The following is a 22,901-nucleotide window of genomic DNA, read 5'->3' as shown; positions in this document are numbered from 1 at the left end:
CTATTACCAAGGACCTGCCTTCCTCCCATCGTATGGAATTAGGTAAACTGCTCTGTGGCTTCACATCAACTCTTACAACAATTTTTTTTTTTTTTTATGAACTCACAAGCACTGAGAAGTATACTCAGGGTTACACATTACAGTACCTTCTGATTAATTTTTTGCTTTGGATGGATTTTCATTGTTTTGTCTTTTCAGCATTGGTGTTTGTTGCATACTGCAAATTTGTTGTGTGCTCATGTCATTTCACCGGATCCCTACACATTAATACATTCTACCCTTTAAATAGGCTACACAACCAGCAACCCACAAAGCTAATTTAGGGATCTAACCAAACTAATCTTAGTTCATTATACTTACAATTTCATACTTCCATTCAGCAGATACATCTGTTAACCAGTAGGCTAAAGGCAAATTGTAACAGCTCCCAAACGCAACTCATCATTTGTAACTATGGCTCACCAAACCTAGTCTACACAAGTGGATAGATATTAACCCATCCCAGAGGACCAAATAATAAAAAGGTTAAATATGCCTATATGTGCAATCTTACTAGCCAAGCCCAGCATGCAAGTCCTATATGAGAGAGTACTCAGAAGACCATATCCCCGAAGTCAAAGGCACGTCTACATAGGTATGTTCTGACCCTCAGTACCTCAAATCAACCTGCCTTCCTCTCCCTTTTCCTCTTCACTCCAGTTTCCTTCTTGTAGAAAACACCATGTCCTCTACACATGTCCCACTTTCCAGAGACAATATACTTAAACTGCTGTCATTCCATCTTTTCACTACTGTATATATATACTTAGTCTTTCTTTTCATCTTAACAACTAGGCCTTGGTCACCGTCTTGTACGTGGTTCTGTAGAATTTGTAGTCTCTCTGGTCATGTCATATAAATAGTACTTTCTGACACCAGTGCTGTCTCACACCACCTCCTTATTCAGTCTGTATAACGGGTTCTTCTAAAAACCTTCTGTATAATTAAATGAATTACTAATAAATATGAAACATATAGTAATACTGTTCCTCTGCCTCCTCAGAGCAACTCGACTTAGAGGCCCGGCTAGCTGAGTTATGTGAACAAGTCAAGGTAAGTCCCATTGAATGCTGCTATTTTCTGTCTGATAAATGTCCTTCAATAGGCAATGATGCGAAACATTTATAGGAAGCAAGCAACAGGCCTGGCACATGATCAAATTGCTGCTTAGTTTATGGGGCAGGAGGGGTTAACTGGAAATATGGCAGAGGGCCATATAGAAGTTGGAAAAGTGAAACATCTTTCATTGGATGAATGTGTCTCTGAACTCCTGATTTATTGGGAGTGTGCAATCATGTTGCTTAAGGTGTGTCAGCTAATTATGGAGACAAGATGCCGCTGATTTTTCTGTGCCGCTAGATAATCTGTGAGCAGACTGCCAAGTGTTCCCATGTTGCTTCACAGTCAGTAGAATGGCATTTAAAGCTAGACTCTGAAAGTATTTCATAATTTTGTATGCAAGATAAGAAGTGTTTAGTGGTTGGGTCTTCATGTCCTGATATGTTGGCCGTCTTTAGTATAGGACTGATAGAGGCAGTTTTGCAGAGCTGTGGAATGATAGGAATTCCTGTGGATGATGGTGGTACATTATGCAGGTCAAGTGCCTCTTGTATGTTTCCGTGTGTTGCATTTTGTTTCCAAATATAGTATTTCATATTAGATATCCAAAGACGATGGATTAGACAGATACGGGAAATGAAAAGATAAACTTGCATTTATTTTTGAGACTTCATATGGAATTCAGGCAGCTTTTTATGATTACAGCAAGCAGGTTTTTAAAATTGAAAATGTAAATTTCTTTGTTAGCAGTGCAGATAAGTGACTTAAAAACCATTATGACTTGATTGCTGAGCCATTAAAGCAGTGAATTCTGCTTTTAAAAAAAACTGGAAATGACAGATAACAGTTCCTTTGTGTCTTTGGGGCATTTTGTGCTACCTTCAATGGGAAAATGATAAATGATCAAACACATACCAAAATTGCCTGTGATAAATGAATCGGATGACAATCAAGAAATGTCAGAATCTATTTGACTTGTAAATCAAAGTCTTCTTGCATAGAACTACATGCAATTGTTCTTTATGTTCATGTTCACATGAGCCCCCTGGTGGATGACTTGTGTCGTTATACTTTTAGCAAAAAGCAGAGTCTCCTGACGAGCTGGCCGAACTGGTAAATATGAACCTGGCTCAGCTCTGCTCTCTGCTCATGGCACTCTGGGGACAGTTCCTAGAGGTAGTGTCCCTGCAAGAGCATGTTGCTGCCATACTAGCTATGGAGCACCATACACTGAGAGTGAGTCCAAAATACTTTTTTATTCATCTACATATTTGGATGTGTAACTAGTTATCTTTTAATGACGATAAGCCTTTTTTGTTCTGAAAAAAATCCAAAACTGTGTCCAACTCTCTGAGCAATACTACTGACTCAATCGTGACTGTATACTCTATAATGTGGTGTTATTGCAGGTAAGGCGCTTTGCAGAGGCTTTCTTTTGTCTCGAACATCCCAGACAATCTGCACTGGCGTATCAGGAACTACAGTAAGTTGCAGTGGCATGTGCGTCTTGATTGTGAAATATTGTGTTGCTATTATCAATCCTGTGCCAGTGCATGCTTGTCTAAAATACTATAACCCAAGTATGGAAAACCTTGACTTTTTTATTTATCTGACTCCCTCCCCCTTCCATCAGTGCTCACAGTCACCAGCAGATGACTAATGCTATCAAAAGCTCCAGCTACTTCCTGTCTTTGCCTCCACTTCCAGTGGAATGTGCGGAGCTGGATGGTGATGTTAGCTCCCTGCCAATCATCTTTGAGGATCGATACCTGGATTCTATCACTGAAGGTCAGTAACATAGTTTTGCCACTCAACTAGATGTACAGGCAGCAGCTCATTGACCAGTTTAAAAAAAAGTGTGTGTGTGTGTGTGTGTGTGTGTGTGTGTGTGTGTGTGTGTGTGTGTGTGTGTGTGTGTGTGTGTGTGTGTGTGTGTGTGTGTGTGTATATATTTTGTTTTATGTCTTTTTTTTTTTTTTCTTTTTTTTTTATGTCCAACCTGGTTTGATTCTGAAGATCGTGATGGACCCTGGCTGGGCATGCACAACACTAGGACTGGCTTAGTGTCTAGCAAAATGGACAAGCCCAACTCCAAGGACTGCAGTGCAGCAGCCAGCCCCATACCTGAGTCTCGGTGTGCAGCTATGGATAACACCTGGCCAGACAGCTATGATCCACCCCCTAAGTCCAAAGGCAAGTCAGTGAAACTGAAGAAAAATTCAAAGACTGAGAACTCCAAGAAGCTGATTAGACAAGGCTCCAAGGACTCTGTTGTTCTGGTGGGCTATAAGAACCTCAAAGCTCCTTATAGTGACACCAGCACAAAATACAAGGAAGGGGAAGCTCCTCCAAACCGAGTAGAGGAACGTGATACTTCGCAGGGGGATGCAAGTAGTTATTTAAGGACTACTGCCAATTCTGTTTTTGACTCTGGTGCCACATCAGCACATTCTGGAAACAGTGCTGTTGATTCTGGTGCAGATGACCATATAACTACTGCTGCTTGTCATAAAGGTTTTTCCAAACATCCTAAAAATGCACAGATTAATCCTCAGGCGGGTACTGGGGCTATTGCTGCATGCAACCAACCACTTCACAAAGATGAGGGAGTTGACCACGGTGGCCAACAGCTGCAACAGTGGTCTGCTGGGCTGAAGCAAATTGAGGTGAAACCAATACACAAAGACCCATACCAAGGGGACAAAGTAACGGTTCTTCTACCATGTCGGACTGATGGGACTCTAAGCAGTAATATTCCCGAGATCACCCAGACAGATGTCTGTGACTCAAAACAGTCTGTGGAGGACTCTGTGTTTGAAAGGCCTGGTAAAGGGGCAGCACAGCATGTCCAGTCCTGTCTGGTCTCAGTACAGATAAAGGGTGATTGTATCAGGCTGCCAGATGGAGGAGTCCCCAGTGCCTCGTCTCGCCTCTCAGACTCTGGCATTGAGAGTGAGCCGAGCTCTTTTGCCACTCAGCATGTTCTAGGACAGCAGACTTGTGCAGGGTTGGGCGTCGCTGAATCAGGTGTTGCTGGCCCACAGCCTGAGAGGCCCCTCCCGAGTCCTGCGCCACGGCCTGTTCAGCAAAGCTCAGTGCAAAAGCCCAGTGGGGCAGCAGAAATTCTTTACACAGAAAATATAAGTGCTGTCAGTGGAGTCCAGTCCTCTCTCACTTCCATCAACTCCTTGCCTTCAGATGATGAGGGCGAAGGTTCCTCCAGGACTTCCAGTGGAGCTGAAGTGCAATGCCGGAAGTCCAGTATCGTGGTGCAGGAGCAGAGTGTAGTCTTCTCTGGGGATTTCACTAACAAACCTGCCATCAGTATGGCCTACACCCCTGACACTGCTGCAGGTGATTCCCAACTTATAAAACCTGCTTTTAACTTGGAAACAGACCCCAAATTAATATGTATTTCTGAAGTTGGACTAGAGGGAGCAGCTGGTTCTGGGGCCGTTAAAGAATCCCGCAGTGAACCCCATACTGCCTGTCCATCCAGTAACTCTGCAACCAGTAGCACCGACCTGGTAAAACGTGGGATGGTAGAGAATTACTTTGGCTCATGCTCTAGCACCGACGTGTCTGAGATCAGCCCTTTAGAAACATCTGCCATCACGCTGGGGATCCAGACAGGACCGCAGGTTGAGGAGGATGAGGACGAGATGGAGCACGAGATGATCGAGAATGGTTACTACGAGGAAGGTGATGGCTATGCTTTTGTGAACGGTGTTGCTGAAGAGGAGCAAAGTGGGGTTGGAGATGCAGCTGCTCAAGAGACAAGTCTTCTGTTTGAACAGCTTAGCATCGGCTACCTCCACGAAACAAAGGATTTATCAAAAGCTCCCATCTGCTCCAACCTAGCCTCCAGCAGTATTGGGCATAGCTTGGGAAGGTCTCCCTGTCCCACCGCCTCCTTTTCTTCTAGCCTGCAGTGGTATGAATGTGCACCCACACCACAGATGAAAGCGTGAGTCATCTTGCATAAATTTTCTTATATCCCAATTGATGTTATAGTTTTATGCAGATATTTGTCCTGTCCCAGACCTTATACATTAATATTCATCAACTATATAATTGTAATTCTGCAGGTTCATTAAGGCAAAGGATGAAATGAAACAGCTAAGGCTGCCTGGCTTCTTATATAGTGAGGTACCTGAGCTGGCATCCACTGTGCCCTACTTCAGCTTGGAGGAAGATGAAAGCTGTGAAGAAGGCATCCACCTCATAGTCTGTGTCCACGGTCTGGATGGTAGGAAACCTTATCTTCCAAAGTAAATTAGTTCCTTTTGGAGTCTTGTGTTTTGTTTTTTTGGTTTTTTTTTTGTTCTTTTTTTTTTTTTTTTTTTTTTTTTTGTATTTAAAAAAAGTTATTGATGTCTTTCATGCTCCCTTTATTGCTGTAGGTAACAGTGCAGACCTGAGACTGGTAAAGACTTACCTGGAGCTTGGACTGCCCGGTGCTCGTATAGACTTCCTAATGTCTGAGAGGAACCAGGTGAGTGGATGAGCCCACACTGTCATCTGATATCGGCAACAATGAGCTGTAACTAGGGCTGGGCGATATGGCCAAAGATGTAATCATGATTAAAAAAATCATATCATTTGATATTGATGTTTATCATGATAAATCTCTTATCATAATTTTTTTTCAAGCTTAAAGGTTCAGTGTGTAAGTTCTAGTGACATCTAGTGGTGAGGGTTGCGAATTGCACCCCCTCTCCCCTACCCAAGCGAGCAGTGTAGCTACGGTACCTGAGACAGGACAAAGATGTCATCTATGAGATAAGAGATTGCCATTCACAAAATTAGGTTTCTTTAGATAGATGTGTTGAGAAATTATATAAATTAAATTATGTAAAACCAAATGTTTTTTTGAATATTGTTACTTTTTCATAAATAAAAGCCACATGAAGAAATTAAGTGTTACATGATGTCTCATACTCCTGTAATACGTTATTTTACATCTTGGGAGGGTTGGCTCATCTGGACTAATATACCAAAGTAAATGAAGAAATTCTCAAACACTATCACATCTAGTGCATCAAGTATGACCACTGGCAGATACCAGGACAATGCAAGCCTCACTGTTTCTGCACCACAGTCCATTATAAACTACATCATACATGAAGTTTACAAAGGCATCGGCTGGTGAGAATCAAGGCTCCTCTCGTTTTGCTTAATTAGATAAGCAATCTGCAAATATTACCAAAATGTCTTTTGAATTTTTTGAAATACAACAGAAACACAAAGTAGTACTGACAACCTTAATTTCAGCTTGTGGTAAAACAGTGCAACGTTTTAATGGGCATTTAGCATGTGAAAGTAAAAATTACACATTTGTATGCACAGTGGCGAAGCAATATCCAATAACATTTTTTAATGTAAATTCGGAAAGTATTATTGGTCACTTAATAGGCGCAGGTCTTGTTATATACATCACCATTAGCAGTAAAAAGAAATACATGTTTTCCACCAGGGCAGTAAAATGTGAAGTTTAACTGCTGATCTGAGCTTCCCTGCTGTTACTGTTTCATTACCAATAATATTCATCAGCGGTTTGTCTCAGAAAGGTAAGGGCACATTTCTGTCCACGTAACAAAGCCATAACAGAGCACTGGAGAAGAACTACATGAAATTACAATCCAACTACATATTTTTTCAAAGTTTAGCTGGCTGATCTGAGCTTCGATACTGGAAGCTGCTGTTTTCTTGCCAATTAGCGATCAGCTGATTCTCACGAACATAACATACAAAGTCAGAAACTGAGCGCTGGGGTGAGAGAGAGTAACTACATGATATTAATCCAACTAACACCACCACAAGCCAAAGCACAGCGCTGGAGAATAAACCAATCCAACTAATAATAAATGTTTTTCTATCAGTCAGTAAAGGTTTAGCTGGCTGATGCTTCCATGCTCTAAGCTAACAATGGTTTTATTGCCAATTAACGTTACTGATCGTCTCATTGTCTTGCTGAGTAACCAGCAAAGCCAAACCACAGGCTGGAGAAGCGCCATGAAATTAATCCATATTTCACACCACTGACAGGGGAAACATGTCACGCCTCTCTGAGATTAAGGCCAGCTTCTAGCGCAGTTTTTATTTAAAGTCTGACAAACAAAGTTAATTACCTGTCCAGCAGAAAACAAGACAACTTCAGCACCGCTTTGAAAACATCTGTCCCACACAATCCGTGATTTCTGCCATCAGCTGTCTGACCCGACTCCGTCTGGCTGTCGGCTCTCGTGCTAAATAACACTTGTGTGCTCCTTCAGCTGTCCAAATGTCACTTCTTCTTACTTCTAATAAACCAGAAGACTACTCGGAGACTGTATATTACCATTATTATTAGTCCCTCTTCTTCTTTGTACGTATTCATTGTAGTGACGGGCATCTACACTACCGGAATTACACAAGCACAAGTAGAACGCTGTGATGACGAAACGCGCTCTGTAGCGCTGTTTGTTCGTTGACGGCTACGGTAGAAACATGAAAAAATACAGCGACCTCCATAGAAGGGGGTGCCCGCGTTTATTTAGATATAAATGTCTCATTCTAAGGTAATAAAAACATAATGGTTTATTATGTAAGGTCTTTATACACCACTGAAAACATAGTTATGGATCTTATATTGCATTTCTGTCTATAGAGCCTCAGAAATATTACACACTGAACCTTTAAAGGCAGATTTTTGCTCCTGAGTGTGGGTTGAAAAAATATTGTGGTTAATTGTGGTTTTAAACTATTATTTATGGCCTGAACAAACACTTGATTCCAAACAGTGGATCACTTAACAAATCTGAGGTAGAACCTTCAAAACAGTTATTATTAACAAAAATTTTACTCATGCATATTTATTTCAATAAATATAAGTCTTTTTTTCAGTCCCTTTTCCTCAACAAAATAAATATCTTTAATAGAAAAATTAAGTCTTAATTTGCTCGTGATTCAAATGAATTAAATCAAAAATTTATTGAATGTTTGTTATATTGTTATTGAGGACAGTTATTTCGTTATAATTATCATTATTGTTTTATTGCCCAGCCCTAGCTGTAACGCCTCCTTAGTGAATCAAACACACCCCAAAACATTCTTTTGTTTTCATTTAATACTCTTTTCATCCACAGAATGACACTTTTGCCGACTTTGAGTCAATGACAGACCGACTGCTGGATGAAATAGTCCAGTACATTCAGATATACAACCTCACAGTGTCAAAGATAAGGTAAAATGTTCTTTTCTACCCAAATGTAATATCAGAACATTTTTCTTCATCAAGTATCTGCATCATCTTTATGGTGTATTCTTCATCCATTTGCAGCTTTGTGGGTCATTCCTTGGGGAATCTCATAGTTCGCTCAGTGCTAACTAGGCCTCGGTTTAAATGTTACCTGAGCAAGCTGCACACCTTCCTGTCTCTGTCTGGACCTCACCTGGGCACACTGTACAACAGCTCTGCCCTGGTCAACACAGGTAAGTTTCAGAACATTTAGCTGATGGTGGAAGATGGCACATTTTTATCATTTCAGATATTTCAGTCAGCTAGTAGCTGTGGTTGTTTTTGTTCTCTCTCTCTCTTTCTCTCTCTCTCTCTCTCTCTCTCTCTCTCTCTCTGTCTTTGTCATCTCGGTGAAGCTTGTCGAATAACTATTACTGTATGTTCCTAGGCCTTTGGTTCATGCAGAAGTGGAAAAAGTCAGGCTCACTCCTGCAGCTGACGTGCCGTGATCACTCTGATCCTCGCCAAACTTTCCTCTACAAGCTCAGCAAGAAATCTGGTTAGCTTTGCTATTTTTCACCAAAGACATTTAAGGCTGTATATGTGGTATGTGAGATTGTAGAGATAATTTTTGTATTGATCTGCTTTTGAAGGTCTGCAGTTTTTCAAGAATGTAGTGCTGGTGGGGTCACTGCAGGATCGCTATGTTCCCTACCATTCTGCTCGAATAGAAATGTGCAAAACTGCATTAAAGGACAAACAAACAGGTGAGTTGAAGGAAGCTTATGTAACAGTTTGCCACAAGATGTCTTTGGTAAATGCCAGTGTGCGCAAATTCTGAATTGGAGAAAAGCTAGCAAGCATAACAAGCCTAGCCTTAAGGGCTCTGACTCACCAAGCTGCAGTCAGCCGTTGGCCTGTATTTCACCCATTTAGTGCAGTTTCTCATTATTTGCAATCTCCAGTGCAGGTTGTATGCTTGTGGACAGTGACGAAACTATTTTTAGCACTACTTTAAGTGTTCTTCCTTCTGCCCTTCCTTTTTTGATTTCTTTACCTTCCCCTCTCGTCAGTTCTTTTGTTCTTTAGTTCCTTCCTTTTCTTCTTTAACTGATCTGTAAAAAGGTACACAAAACAATATAGACTAAATTGGGATTGGCTAATTTTATCTACAGACCAAAGCATGCCCAGTTCAGCCTGTTTCACGTTTGTCTATGCCAGGTCCTGTGTATGCTGAGATGATTGAGAACCTGCTGCTGCCAGTACTTCAGAACAAAGACTGTAATCTAGTGCGATATGATGTCATTCATGCCCTGCCCAACACAGCCAACTCCCTTATTGGCCGGGCTGCCCACATTGCCGTCCTTGATTCTGAGATCTTCCTGGAGAAGTTCTTCCTTGTTGCAGGCCTCAAGTTCTTTCAGTAGAACTGTGGCAGAATCAAACACATGAGTGGAGGAGAGGAATGTGGAGCCAATACCTCACTGCATCTTAACCTTATTCTGAGTATGGTATTTGGATCATCTCTTGTTTTTAATACATATACTCACTTTTCAGTGAGACCCCAAACTCACTCAACACATGGGCAAATCACACCCTTTCATTTTACTTTGTTTATATTGGAATCACGGTGGATATGGAGTTTGCCATTTTTATTTTTCTACTGCCATTTTTTTAAAGTGTTTGTGTTTGGGAAATGATTTCCCTCATCATATGCTATATTTTCAGTGTTATTTATGTGTTTTACTTTTAATTAATTGTCTCCAAGTTACTCAATTCATTTTAGATGCTGAACTGGAAATGTAGCTGCTACAATAATGGCTGTTTCGGTGAGCTGACCCAAGTCAAGTCTGCACATACTGTCCTCACCATTGCAAATGTTTTCCCACCACTTTTAAGAAACACTGCATTGGTTTGCACCACAACTACATTTTACAAGCTTTTGTACGAAAATGGTCATTTGTACAAGTTACTTTTCTATCAACAATTTTCCATCATTTTTAAAGGCAAAATTTGAATTTGAAATAGGATTGTTGCTCAGACATTGCAGCCTTGGCTTTGGTCTTAATACTTTATGCTGTTCCAGCATTCTGCACAACATTTATCCAACCTGGTGTTGGGAGAATAAAGCTTTGCCTGCAGCATAACATTACAGGGGTTTTAAGCAATGATCATGATTCAGCAAAAGCACATGTTGGTGATATGAACTTGTTTTATTGAAAGTATTTGGTTGGTATCAATTATTGATTATTTATGTGTTTTAAACTGGAAAGTATTGCTTGGAATTAAAAATGTTTCTAGGAAAATTGTTTATATATCATCATACTCTACCATTAAATATGCATATTATGAAGTTGGTGATATGACTTTTCTTTCTTGAGTTCATGTCAAGGAAAATAGTTCTCATGTAATTTTATATCACCTACTAATGCAATCTTGCTACTAATGAAACCTACTAAAGTTGATAAATCTGATTGAAAGTGGGGTTCTTGCAATTTAGAAAGAAAATGTCCCATTTTACCATCATACCATTTTAATGAGCTAACACATTTTAGCCTGAGTTGTTAACAATGAATTTCAATATTTTATGTTTATGAAGCCTAGTTTTGATTTACATTAATGCACAGCTCTTCACTTGGTTGGTTGTTGGATTGGGCTCATCATTATTGAGAACATATAGCAGTCATGATAATTATATAGTTTACTCAGTTCTTTATTCGACCGTTTCGTTTAATGATTATTCTGGCATATTTCTTTTTCATTTATATGCTTAGATTTCTTTTTTGCAGTGAATCTAATGGTCCTGTAGATGGCAGTGTCATTACAGTAGGTAAATGTGGGAATTTGTGTGGGGAGTGTTATGCTTAGAACATAGTAATGTGTATACCTGTTATAGGTCATACTGTTTCAGTTAAAGTGCCAGTTTAAGTAAATTATAACAGTGCTTATTACAACACTGAAAGTATTAATATATCACTTGATGTATTATTCTACATACTAGGAATGTGCGTGATATCAGAAATGTTTAAAGAAGGTTTGAATGTGTCATTCTTTCTGAATTACTGCGTACTACCCTTCTCATAAATGGAGTTTGAAAGCCATTTTGAAACCTAGTGATTGGAGACTGTGTTCTCCTCTTTGGAAAGGATGATCATTTCACTGACTTACAACTGAAAAAGATAGATGACAGACAGGATAGTGTAAGATGAACCACTTAAATATTAAGCCCACGGTAAAAAAAAAAAAAAAAACAACAGACAAATAAAATAAGCAGTATTTGTACAGGTGAAACACATTAACAAGTGCCTTCCTTATTGGTCATATATTGTGACTGATACTGGAATTGCTGACAAAAAGTGTTCAGGGCCGACCTTTTTGTTAAAATAAAATACAGCATATATATACTAATTAAAGTTTTATTAGTTTCCAGGGAAAACTTGAGAGTGGCCCCTCTTCCCACCGGGCCAAAACATTTTGTGTCGGGATCTCTAATTAGCACGAGATCGCTATAGCAACGCAAAACATAGGGAGGGGAATTGTCTGTTTAGTACTTTTTTTAAATATTATGATGTTTATACTCCCATATGGATAAAGAAATGTGTTTATTTTTAGTTCATACAAATGCGATAAAAACGTGAAATATTTATTGAATCGAAAGAGAAAATGGTACAAACATTTCCAACAAGAATTCAATCGCAGCAGAGTACCCCCCCACAACTATCCAACATGGTACGGCTCAATCGTTGGGCTTAACGGTGGCTGAAGAAGTTACAACACGCAATGGGGAGGGGGATGAGGTGGTGTCCTCCGTCCTCCGTGCTTCTGTCATGTTTGTATTTGGGAAGAGAAAAAAAAAAAACTAGATTGAACGTCTGAACAAGTTTTGTGAAAAAACCCGTGACTGAAATGTGAACTCCGTCGCCTCGTATAATGATGGTAAGTATTTTACTGTTATCATGGCCAGCGAAATGAGTAATTTAGCCACAGTTGCGATCGTCAATTTAAATTAGTAACGTTAACGTTACTGTAACTTACCTTTACAGCAATTGGGCGTTTTAAAAAAACACTAACATTATTGTTTTCAGACTGAAGTTATAGCCTCTCCTTCTTTGTTTGTGACGATAACGTTATAGCAACAGGCAAAAATGGAAGTTTATGCCAGTATGCCCATGGATTATCTTTCTTATTTTTGTCTGTTACAAAGTTTTTATTCGCTAAATGAATCATTGAACTCTTATACCTGTCAGTCAAATTTAAATAATCCACTGCTCCCTCTAAACTGAAAAGCTCGATTGCCCTATTGTTTTCAAGCGGAGTAAGTTAAGTGTAACTTAAATTGTGTTCCCCGTGTTTATTCAGCTACCCCCTCTTATCTTATCCCTTGATGGTTTTAGCGGTCAGTGAGGATCCCTGACACTTCAGAGCGCTTGCACAGTGCAGAGAGGATGTTGTTTCTTCATCATCAGCCAGCAGTGTGTTCAGACGTAGGGATTATGACAGTCTTGGAGGAGAATTAAGACATGCAGATGGCTGCTCTCATGTGATGCCAGATTTCACCGGGGTCAGCAACAAGGGGGATTGTCAACACTGTTTGGGCTGATAGTAGACTTGTTTTTGAGGTAGGATGCAGTGAAGACTAGTGTTGTTTTATTGTACTTTGGATTTGTGATGAAGTATGGTTGGTTTCATCTCATTCAGTAGCAATTTTTATGATTTACAACATTTGATTTCAGGCATATCTCCATGTATTATGACAGGATTGATAACTAGCTACTTTTTAATAAGTATAGCTATGTTTGCTCTGTAAATGCATTCCATTTGATAGGGTAGGCCGATCACAGAAAAAGTGACTGCTGAGCTGAGCTTTTAAGAAAATTTATGTTGCATATAAGTCAATAATGGATAAAGTCTCAAACATAGACAGATCAGATGCTACAAATGGGTGAGGGACATGATTGGCCAAACATTGCATTGCAAGTATAGTTCAGATGTCTAACAATGCTTCTTAAGCAATATTATTTTAGTTATTGAAATGTACGGTATAAAACAGTTTTCAGAGTCACAGCAGAAATAAAAAATATCCCCCAAAAAACCCTTACAAATTCCTCTACAAATCTGTCCATATTTATCAGTCTCATTGCTTCACACATAAATTGCTCACATATGTCTGCAACGTCTTCTGCCAAATATCTCAGTAATAAAAAAATATGGTGTATTATTATTATTTGGTTCATCATCACGAATTATGTTTTGTTGCATCGGAGTGTAATTTTGGTGTTATTGAATTAAAAAAAAAATCATATTTTGTCATTGAAGAGTCTATTATGCAGTAGTATTGTAATATTTTAGCAGTTAAGTTCACATTACAGTAGATTGGCCAAACAAAGTATAGCGCTTCAGCCCTCTCATTTTGGGCATAGATTATATTGAAGAAGCACTTCAAAAAGGACTCAAAAATGTTGATATGATTTGATTATGATAAAAAACAAAAACAAATTATACCCTCACAATGTGAAAATATACTTTCTACCATTTGCCTCACTGTACATGTACCATGTAGTTTGACTCTGTCATAAACAAGTCAATGTTCAAGCAACTGGAATTTCAGGTTTTCTGTTTGCAATGACACACAGATGTGAGCGAGGATGTGTTTAAACATGTCTATAAATCAGGCCTATTTGGTTAACACCAATGTTTTGCCCTCTGAGCCAAGAACATTCACTTTCGTAGTTCCTACAACTGCATTTGTACGCTGGTGGCACCTTTTGATAAGGTTTTTGTTTTCATATGATTTATCTCTTTTGACGTGTTGCATCTGGTGCTTTTAAACATGTGTAAATATCTTTTCCCCCAATGTGAATGCTAAACTTCTGAACTTAGGTGTAAAAGCACAAAAGTATGATGCAAAGAAACGGCAGTTTGTTTGCCCAAAGGACCCCTTACAATGCTGCTTGTTTGTGTTTCTCAGTTAAAAGTAAAAGAAATGTTGCACATGGAGGAGATTGGCACAAGAGCTGGCTGCTTCAGTTACGGATCAGTTCTTTTTTTTTTTTTTTTTTTTTTTTAACTGGTTATTGTCCAGAGCAGGGTTTAAGAGGATCAGAGTCGGCGTGCGGCAGTAATTAACCTGATTAATTGATTCTTAGACATTAATCGGATGAGCCTCGTACCAGTTAGGGCTTTGGGGTCAACATAATGCGGCAAGCTTCAGGTGAGCTATGGCTTCAGCTAGACAGTCTACCATGGACATCTGTTTTTGTATGCTAAGCAGAGTCTGCAGTAATACATTTCCTTTTTAAGGTTGTGTAAAATATTCACAAGAATTATGTGACTGATTGTTTCCAGTTAATGAATATTATTAAGATTACAGAATGATAAGCTCACTGAGTTTGCCCAACCATTTACCTGCTTCTCAATTTGGGTCAAGATGCCTTTTAAGTTAGACCAACTTTTACAGTTAAATTTGAGTTATGTATTTGATATTTGGGAAAATCCCTCTGGTTGATAATTGGGACGGTAAAGCATTTGTCCTCTGACCCCTCAGAAGGGACAAACCATGTTGAGTTAATTTTGGCTGTGCTATAATGCGAGACCTCATCATACTGAATGTGTCTGCAGAAGGGATTGTTTATGCTTTGACTAACTGACAGTATGATAATGCACTGTCAATGCAAAAGGTTACACGTTACAGCAGAATAGTTAGTTATGGTGATCTTATTTGTTGAATTTCTTTCAGTTTGGTATCAGACCTTACACATGATCTGTTTTCAAATTCCATTCTGCTTCTGTATTCATCATTCACATTGAACTGTTAAGTCATGTTTTTTTATTTCTTTGCTAATCTCAGTCTGATGTCATCTCTCTTTTTAGATGCAATATGGACAGACTGCCCTGGAACAGATAAAAAGTGAAGGATAGAGGAAGCAAGAGAAGACTGAACTATTTTAACAGAAAGAAAGTACTTATCACAGACAAACACAAGACATCATGTCCACTTCGATAAAGCAGGAGAGAAACATTTGTGTTCTCCTCCCCAACAAAGATCAGCTGGACATCGGTGTCGGGGTGAGTATTTAACATGTCTCTAGCTGTCCTCTTGACAATCACCAAGAGGTCTTAACATATGGTCAAATTTCTGTTTATCACTACTACTATGTTTTGGCTGCACCACATTTTTTTTGTTTTTTGCACATTGTGAATGAATATTGAATACGGACGACTTTGTCTTTTCACCTGCTCCAGCCGAAGTCTACAGGGCAGGATGTTTTTAACCGTGTAGCAGAGCTTCTTGGAATCAAAGAGCTGCATTTCTTTGGCCTCACAGTGGTGAAGGGTAAGTTCACTCCTCATTGACCCCTCAGCCTCTGAACCTGAATGGACTATTCACACTGCAGTATTGTCAGAGACTGAAAAATATGATCTTAGGGTAGAATGTTTTTTTGATCAGTGCAAGCACATACAGCACCACAGTTGAGCAGTCAATCCATCAGATTGTAAACAACAGCATCATTTTTGGATTATGATGATTTACCACAAGGCTTTGTTGCACCAGTCTTGGTGGCGTTTGTTTACGTAATAATGTGGAAAATGTTTTCTGCCAAAAGGCTATATATATATTTCAGCCCTCCCTGTCTGTATAATTGAACGTCATAATCCACTTTAGCCACTGAGCAAAGTCCTGAACTTTCTGTTTCCTTGCGTTCCTGTTCTTTCTTTGAACAAATACGTTGAAATGCCTCGGTAATCTTGTGTGGTGCACCACTTAAACAAGCGGCCTTTTGTTTTTGTGGTGTTGGTTCAGCGATCACTTAGGCCTGGATTCCTGCAATATTAACTTCATTAAGCCTGGAATGCGCCCTTGCATTCCTCCTCTTCACTGAGGGGAGGGATGGCTTGATGATGGGAAGAGGAGAGTGGGAGTGGAGGGGAAAGAGGTAGCACCACTCATCATGACACAAGCCGCCTTACTCAACATTTACTCAAAGGCCTCAATGAGGGATGATAGGTGAAGGAGTTGGAATGAGACAGGCTGAAAGGAGAGACTGGTGGATAAAGGAACGAGTTGTGAAACGGCTCAGCAAGCATGATTCGGCTACACAAAATTGAACAAAAGAGATAAGGTCGATCAAATAGAAGATGCCCATGTCATGACTCACAGGACCAGGCTGAGAATGATACAACATCCTCATTCTCAGCACAGGTTGCAAACAGCCTTATAGCCCCTCCACTAAAATAGAATTCAAATTAGTTTTTGATGAATTAGAAAATGTATCCATTAACATTAGCATTGTTGTCATTAGCTTCCTAGTAGCCTCATTCACAAATGTAAGAACAAGGGCTTTTTCTTTTCCCCAACAAATCCCATTGTTGGGCAAATTTCACGCTTGGTTGCATTATTGTTTGTTCGATTGCTAACTGTCTGCTTGTTTCCTGATTGTCTTTCTCTATCACAGACAATGAGCACATATTTTTAGACATGGAGGAGAAACTGATTAACTACTTTCCTAAGGAATGGAAGCAAGATTCGGTAAAGGTAAGGCAGCCTTTTGGCAGGGGAAGCAAATGTTGACAGCAATTTGCTGTGACCTACTCCGAACTAATATAAGTGTCAGTTAATTGGGAGGCATAGTTCAGTGGCCTACATGCCACAAGTTTTCATTTAGCATGACAAAAAGATGCTACCACACACAGGCCTTTTCGAACATTTGAACATGTCTCTCTCTTCATACAGGGATTACGGAGGAGACCTTTGCCTCTAGTACTCTGCCTCAAAGTGCAGTACTACATAGAAAACGGCAGACTCATTTGGTATGTCCTTCCTCACACTGGACTTTTTTTGTAGCTAGTGTACTTCTGTTTTGTTTTTTTCATCCATCTTTGCTCCCTTGTTGACATCAGTCTTTTTTTCTTTTGATGTGTGGTACCAGTGAACGAAAGGCACGGTATCTATACTATTCTGACTTAAGGGAGCGGGTGCTTCGCTCTGAATGTCGTCAGCAGGAGGAGGTGTACTTCCAGTTGGCAGGTTACGCCTTGCAGGCTGACCTCGGTGACCACCCGCCTCCCATGGAGGAGACCACTCCTTACTTTGAACCCAAGGAGTATTTTCCCCCTTGGGTAGGTGTTAAAAAAAACCTTTGAATCTAACTTGATGTTCAGTGTAAAATTTTAATACAACTGTCCTACATTCCATTGCTTTGTATTTTGAGGTGATATAGCACTCTACATGTCTGTTCCTTCTTCCTTCTGCAGATTGTAGCTAAGCGTGGAGTAAACTATCTCCTCTGCCATGGGCCCAAGGTGCATCAGGAGCAGTGGGGCATGTCTCCTCGTGATGCCATCCTGCTCTTCATCAGGGAGTCATGTCGACTGGAGGATGTACCTGTCACGTTTTACAGACTGCAAAAGGTCATAAGTCAATTTAGTATTTGATTGTCATCATTTGGAACAAGTTGCCTGTGTTGAGTTTAAATGCACACACCACACTGCTGGATGTGTTTATTTGCATAATTGATTTATATCATTAAAATAAGACATTATGATTATTTATGCTGGTAGTAATGGGATTTGTTTTCAGCTCATTTGTAATCTACAGCCATTCAAGGCGTAGTTCTTCCCTCTGACTCAAACTGTCTTTTCCAACACAAATTCAATTAGTCTGGCTCCATTTGGGCTGTGCTGGACAAATGACTGGGGCAGTTACGTAACCATCCATCTACTCCAGTTTATTGTCCTCCCCATTTCAAAATCATCTACTGAGTGATATTTTGAAGGCTGGCCCATCCATTGCGTAATGTGCTCCCACTTTTAATTTGTTATTAGCAGCAGCCCAGTGTTTCCCAGTGAATTAGGAGAGGGGCTCAACTGTGGAATAGCTATCTTATCTGAACCGCTCAGATTCCTCTTTGACATCTCATCATTCATTTGTCCAGGACAAAAAGGCAGAGAGAGGAACGGCATTGCTCGGTCTGACCCTGCGAGGAATGCAGGTTTATCAGGTAGGGTGTGTGTGTGTGTGTGTGTGTGTGTGTGTGTGTGTGTGTGTGTTATTAATGCATAGTATATACGTCAGCACATAGGTACTCAAGCGAATCTGCTTTTGCTCAAAGATTCAGTCTTTGTATCTGTAGGGCTATAAAACCTAGACTAGATAAAGACTAGACGTGTGAGGAATGTGTGGTGTGTGCTACCAACTGCAGTGCATGAGGAGATAGGAGCCGTCTGCCATGCACGTCAGTTGTTTGATCTGTCCATCAGGGGCCATCTGGGGGGATTAGGGCTCCTGGCCTGGTTGATTAAAGAGCCAACAGACCGTGAGATACCTCGAGAAACCTTTGGCCTCGTTGCCAAGCCCAGATGGCTCTTGTGAACAAAAAGACAATTGATTATTGATCATTCATTTGAAGATATATCCAAGTAGATTCCACATATAGAAATCTTTTTTTAAACACAAAAGCTATTTCTTATATGTGTGTGTTTTGTATTCATAGGAGGTGAACAACATGAGACAGCTGCTATACGACTTCCCCTGGTCAAATGTGGGACGTCTCACCTTCCTGGTATGCACACTCTTCATTTCATTGTATTGGGGATCATTGTAATTATTTAATGCCCATCGGCTTTGTACACTATGTATAATATGTTGTCCTATTCAGGGTAAGAAATTCGAGATCCAGCCAGATGGCTTGCCATCAGCCAGGAAGCTGGTTTACTACACTGGGTCATCATTCCGCTCTCGCCACCTCCTCCTGCACCTGAGCAGCAGCCATCGCATTTACCTCAGCCTCCAGCCTGCCCTCAAACACCTACGCCAGCTGGAGGAGAGCGAAGGTAGGGGAGAGAGAAGTGACTACTAGGACAGGACTAGTATCAGTGATGAATAGTTTGGCTGGGGGCCATGTTTACTCAGCAAAACACGTCAGTAGCCACTGGAAGTTAGAAGCATAAATGAAGAAAAGTCACTTTTTCCAGCACAAAAAATCAAAGAGGTTCCTGTTTAATAATCACGTTTGTAGCACAGTCTGTAATATTTTACATTTTGCACTTCTGTGGTACATTTGGGAAAAACACACACTGAATTGAACAACTGAAAATATATTTTTGGGTGTTTTTAGAGGCCTAAATATAGTAGTCTAAATGAATAAGCTGTGAGAATTAGGGATGCACCCATTCCAGTACTGATTTTTGATATTGGCCCAACACTGACTTAGATAGCTCAATCGGGTATCGGTGACAAGGGGTCTATTCAATCAATTATGCACGTACTACGGGGTGCATCCGCAGTGTGCCGGTAGACCTGAACATTCTGCAAGGAGAGCTAACAGCATTTTGTTTTACAAAGTTAGGAAGCAATGTTTAAGTTAAGCCTGACGTGGCCTTACGCATAAACGAATGATTCCCAGTCTCTTCCTCACAGTGAGGAATACAGCTAGTGCTGGACAATGAAACAATAACAATAATTATCGCAATAGACTTTTTCAATAAACAATTATTCAATAAATGTTTGATTTTATTCACTTGAATTATACACAAATTAGGACTTAATTTTTTTATTAGTGTGTTTTTTGTTGAGGAAAAAGACTGAAAAAAGCTTTTACTTAATTTTACTCATGCATATTTGTTAACAAAGATTTTATCATAATTGCTTTGAATGTTCTACTTCAGATTTGTGAAGTGCTCCACTGTTTGGCTGTGTTCGTCATAAAGAGTTTAAACCACAATTAATCATCAGGTTACTTCAACTTTCACTCAGGAGCAAAAGTCAGCCTTTAAACTCGAAAGAAATAACGATTTGATACATATTGTGATAATTATCGATATCAAAACGATATTATCATGATAACATTTTTGGCCATATCGTCCAGCCCTAAATACAGCTTATTCATTTTACACTGGGATTGGATCGGTACTCTGCACCAGCCGATACCCAAAGCTTAGGTATTAGTATCAGTAACAGAACTTAAAGTCAGATCGGTGCATCACTAGTAAGAATCAAGACATTTTCATTGATCACCACACTTTTAAAGAGTTGCCAATATATTTCCCAACATTTTAAGAGGAAGCACTCACAACAGCTCTATAAAATGACCACCAGGACAGATGGTCTCCTCGGGACATTTCTTCTTAAGAAACACAGCTGACCTCAGTTTCTTTAGATGGTTTATGCTTGAATAAAAAAAAACAAAAAAACATGTCTTGTCTAAATTGTAGAGAAAAAGCGTTACAGAGAGTCTTACATCAGTGATGACCTGGACTTGGACCCCCCCGGCAGCGAGAGCAGCCCTGGTCTGTCCCGACACTCCACCAGCAGCTCTGGAATTGAAGCTGACGCACGGCAGCATAGCATCTCCACAGAGATGGCCTCCATGGAGGAGGAAAGTCAACGGCAAGCAGAGAAGTACTTCAGCTCAGCAGCCAGCGGTGGCAGCTCCTGTACCTCGGGGTTTGATGCAGGCAGTAAGGCTCGAATAGAAGATGAGGGGTGGCAAGAGGAAGGTGAGGGGACTTTTTTTTTTATACTCCAGCATTTGTACAGGAAATTTTAAAAAATTAAATTAAAAATAGATATTGGGAAGTCATTATTACACATTTTTATGCCTCATCTTCCTGTGTGTTCATGCAATAGCCAGCACCTTGAACTCTAGTACATGCTGTATGCAAAGTTATTTAGTTTTTTGTCCATTCTGCTCCTAAATGCATGTATGGCTGCAGCAGATGAGATCGATTTCTTTTCAGACTTTTAAAAATCAGATTTCTCAAAAAACAAATCCAGAGATCCAGACCAGTGTTGGAAGTCCAAAGGAAGTTCTTGTGGATGATCCTGATGAGATGTTCCAGCTGGCTGATCTTCTTGAGGGAGTGTCAGTGGATTGTGCAGAACTCTCCTCAGAAACTCACACACCAGGTAGGAATCATATGATCGTGACATACAAGACATCCCAACAGTAAAAGCATTTTTTTTTTTTTTTTGTATTCTCAAACTTTACTTTATTCTTTGTAAAAACAAACAAACAAACAAAAAAAGACCAATGAAAACTTTTGGGCTTTACAGAAAATAAAGTGTGTTCCCCAAGCAGTGATGAAGATCTCTGGAAATTGCATAACAACGATATGTTAAAACAGGTTGGTCATCAGTCTTCTTTCCCTTCTCTTCTTTGCCTCCTTTTTGGATTTCTCTGTTGTATTTTCTTACCTTTTATCTTTACCTTCTGTCTATTCTAGATGCTGAAATCTAGGGCACAAGTTTGCGTGGATCGGCACAGCCACAGTCTAGATGATGTACGTCTGTTCCCACCTCCGGCACCCCTGGGAACGACGCTGCCACCTGATTCCTCCCACAGCTATACCTTCGGGCTCCCAGATGCCTCAGCAAACACAAAGACCCCTGCTGATCACAGCCACTATCCACTTTTGCACTGCCAAGCCAAAACTTACTTCTATGGTCGCAGGTCTACCAACTGCCTCTCCCTGGACATGTTAGGTGATGAACAATTCCTCGAATTCATACTTTGAACGTGTCAAGTGCTGTTGTCCACAAATACACCCGTTCCCTTCCTTCATTAACAGTGCAACTCAACTCGCAGGTTGCCAACACATGAATGTCTCAGTGTTTTCTATGTGACGATGACAAGGAGGGATGTATGTGCTTCAAATTGCAGAGACATTATTGGGGAAGAAAAAACGTGACCCCTGATTCCTCTTAGAAAAGCAGCGGATTAGATAAAAGATCAAATTCAGTAACATTAAATCAGTTAGGAGCATATTTATTAATGTTGTATATTGTGTACATACTGCTTGCACTATTTTATAACATCGCAACTTCTCTGAGCAAAAACATTTCTAATTTTATTGCCTTTTGTAAAGTCCACGCTGTAAAACATTTTCTGAAATGTCTAAATAGGTTAATGCCAAGGGCATAACATTTGACCCTAACAGATATTTTGATCATCATGCATAAGATGGGACTTCCTTTACTTTGGCCTGTTTAATTATTTAAACACTTAAATGTCCTTGTTTTATTCCGGAGAATCTCCAGAAGCATCTGCATGTTTGTGCTCCTGTATTCCTTTGCTTTTTTAAAAATCATATTTTATAATATACTCTATTTTTATATAGTGGGCTCTGTCATGCTTTTCCTATTAGTCTGCCTCAGCAAGTAGCTGCCGATGTGGAAAATTTAACCTCTTTACAGCCGGTAATGCATTCATCCAAAGCTTCCCGATTTTATAGTCTCCTCCCACTTCTGTAATTACAACAGAAAAGTATTATTTGTAAAGCACTATTTCTGTAACCAGTTAAGTGTATAATGAGTCTGCAGTACTTTTGTATTACGTAACCCCCAAACAAAGAACCTTTCTGTCTGGCATTATTTTCACTGTTTTGTAAATGATAATTGGTATGCAGAAGAACTGATGTCTTTAGTCAAAATGAACTCACTTGGAAAGAGTCATTAAACGTTTAAATGTTTACTCAATGCCAATAATGTATGAACAACTGAGTGTTAATTCACAATACTGAACATTTCCTTTTTATCTAAAGTATCTAATGTTTTTTTTATGATAGTGAAAATAAATTCTCAATGTTA

At 39.8% G+C, this 22,901-nt stretch overlaps 2 protein-coding genes across 5 annotated transcripts in view; both read left to right on the top strand.

The window, feature by feature from the left end:
* The window catches only part of fam135a (family with sequence similarity 135 member A), a 22,265-nt gene extending 11,595 nt beyond the window's left edge, over positions 1–10,670 (top strand). Inside the window, exons 9-21 of the mRNA XM_046071479.1 lie at positions 557–634; positions 1,043–1,092; positions 2,176–2,334; positions 2,508–2,581; positions 2,732–2,886; positions 3,115–5,065; positions 5,187–5,347; positions 5,502–5,593; positions 8,226–8,323; positions 8,420–8,571; positions 8,766–8,876; positions 8,971–9,084; positions 9,539–10,670. Of these exons, the coding sequence (XP_045927435.1) occupies positions 557–634; positions 1,043–1,092; positions 2,176–2,334; positions 2,508–2,581; positions 2,732–2,886; positions 3,115–5,065; positions 5,187–5,347; positions 5,502–5,593; positions 8,226–8,323; positions 8,420–8,571; positions 8,766–8,876; positions 8,971–9,084; positions 9,539–9,744 (3,401 nt within the window). The 3' untranslated portion in view covers positions 9,745–10,670. The remainder of the gene's footprint in view (positions 1–556; positions 635–1,042; positions 1,093–2,175; positions 2,335–2,507; positions 2,582–2,731; positions 2,887–3,114; positions 5,066–5,186; positions 5,348–5,501; positions 5,594–8,225; positions 8,324–8,419; positions 8,572–8,765; positions 8,877–8,970; positions 9,085–9,538) is intronic.
* zgc:172136 (uncharacterized protein LOC566376 homolog) lies at positions 21–22,901 on the top strand. 4 transcript variants are annotated; one of them, XM_046071467.1, is made up of 15 exons: positions 12,110–12,253; positions 12,712–12,936; positions 15,188–15,382; positions 15,560–15,650; positions 16,771–16,850; positions 17,049–17,125; positions 17,245–17,434; positions 17,570–17,725; positions 18,250–18,315; positions 18,808–18,876; positions 18,973–19,147; positions 20,528–20,812; positions 21,090–21,221; positions 21,369–21,439; positions 21,539–22,901. In XM_046071467.1, exons 3-15 carry the CDS (start codon positions 15,305–15,307, stop codon positions 21,827–21,829), a joined length of 1,761 nt encoding a protein of 586 aa, XP_045927423.1. In that variant the 5' UTR covers positions 12,110–12,253; positions 12,712–12,936; positions 15,188–15,304; the 3' UTR covers positions 21,830–22,901. The 4 variants fall into 4 exon arrangements, with proteins under 4 accessions (XP_045927424.1, XP_045927422.1, XP_045927423.1 ...); XM_046071468.1 differs by lacking the exons at positions 12,110–12,253; positions 12,712–12,936 and adding an exon at positions 21–42; XM_046071466.1 differs by lacking the exon at positions 12,712–12,936 and having other exon boundaries at positions 12,094–12,253.

Source organism: Micropterus dolomieu, linkage group LG15, assembly GCF_021292245.1.
Source record: "Micropterus dolomieu isolate WLL.071019.BEF.003 ecotype Adirondacks linkage group LG15, ASM2129224v1, whole genome shotgun sequence".
Classification (NCBI taxonomy): domain Eukaryota; kingdom Metazoa; phylum Chordata; class Actinopteri; order Centrarchiformes; family Centrarchidae; genus Micropterus; species Micropterus dolomieu.
The sequence above is the reverse complement of the archived record's forward strand: the minus strand, read 5'-3'. Positions and strand labels throughout refer to the sequence as shown.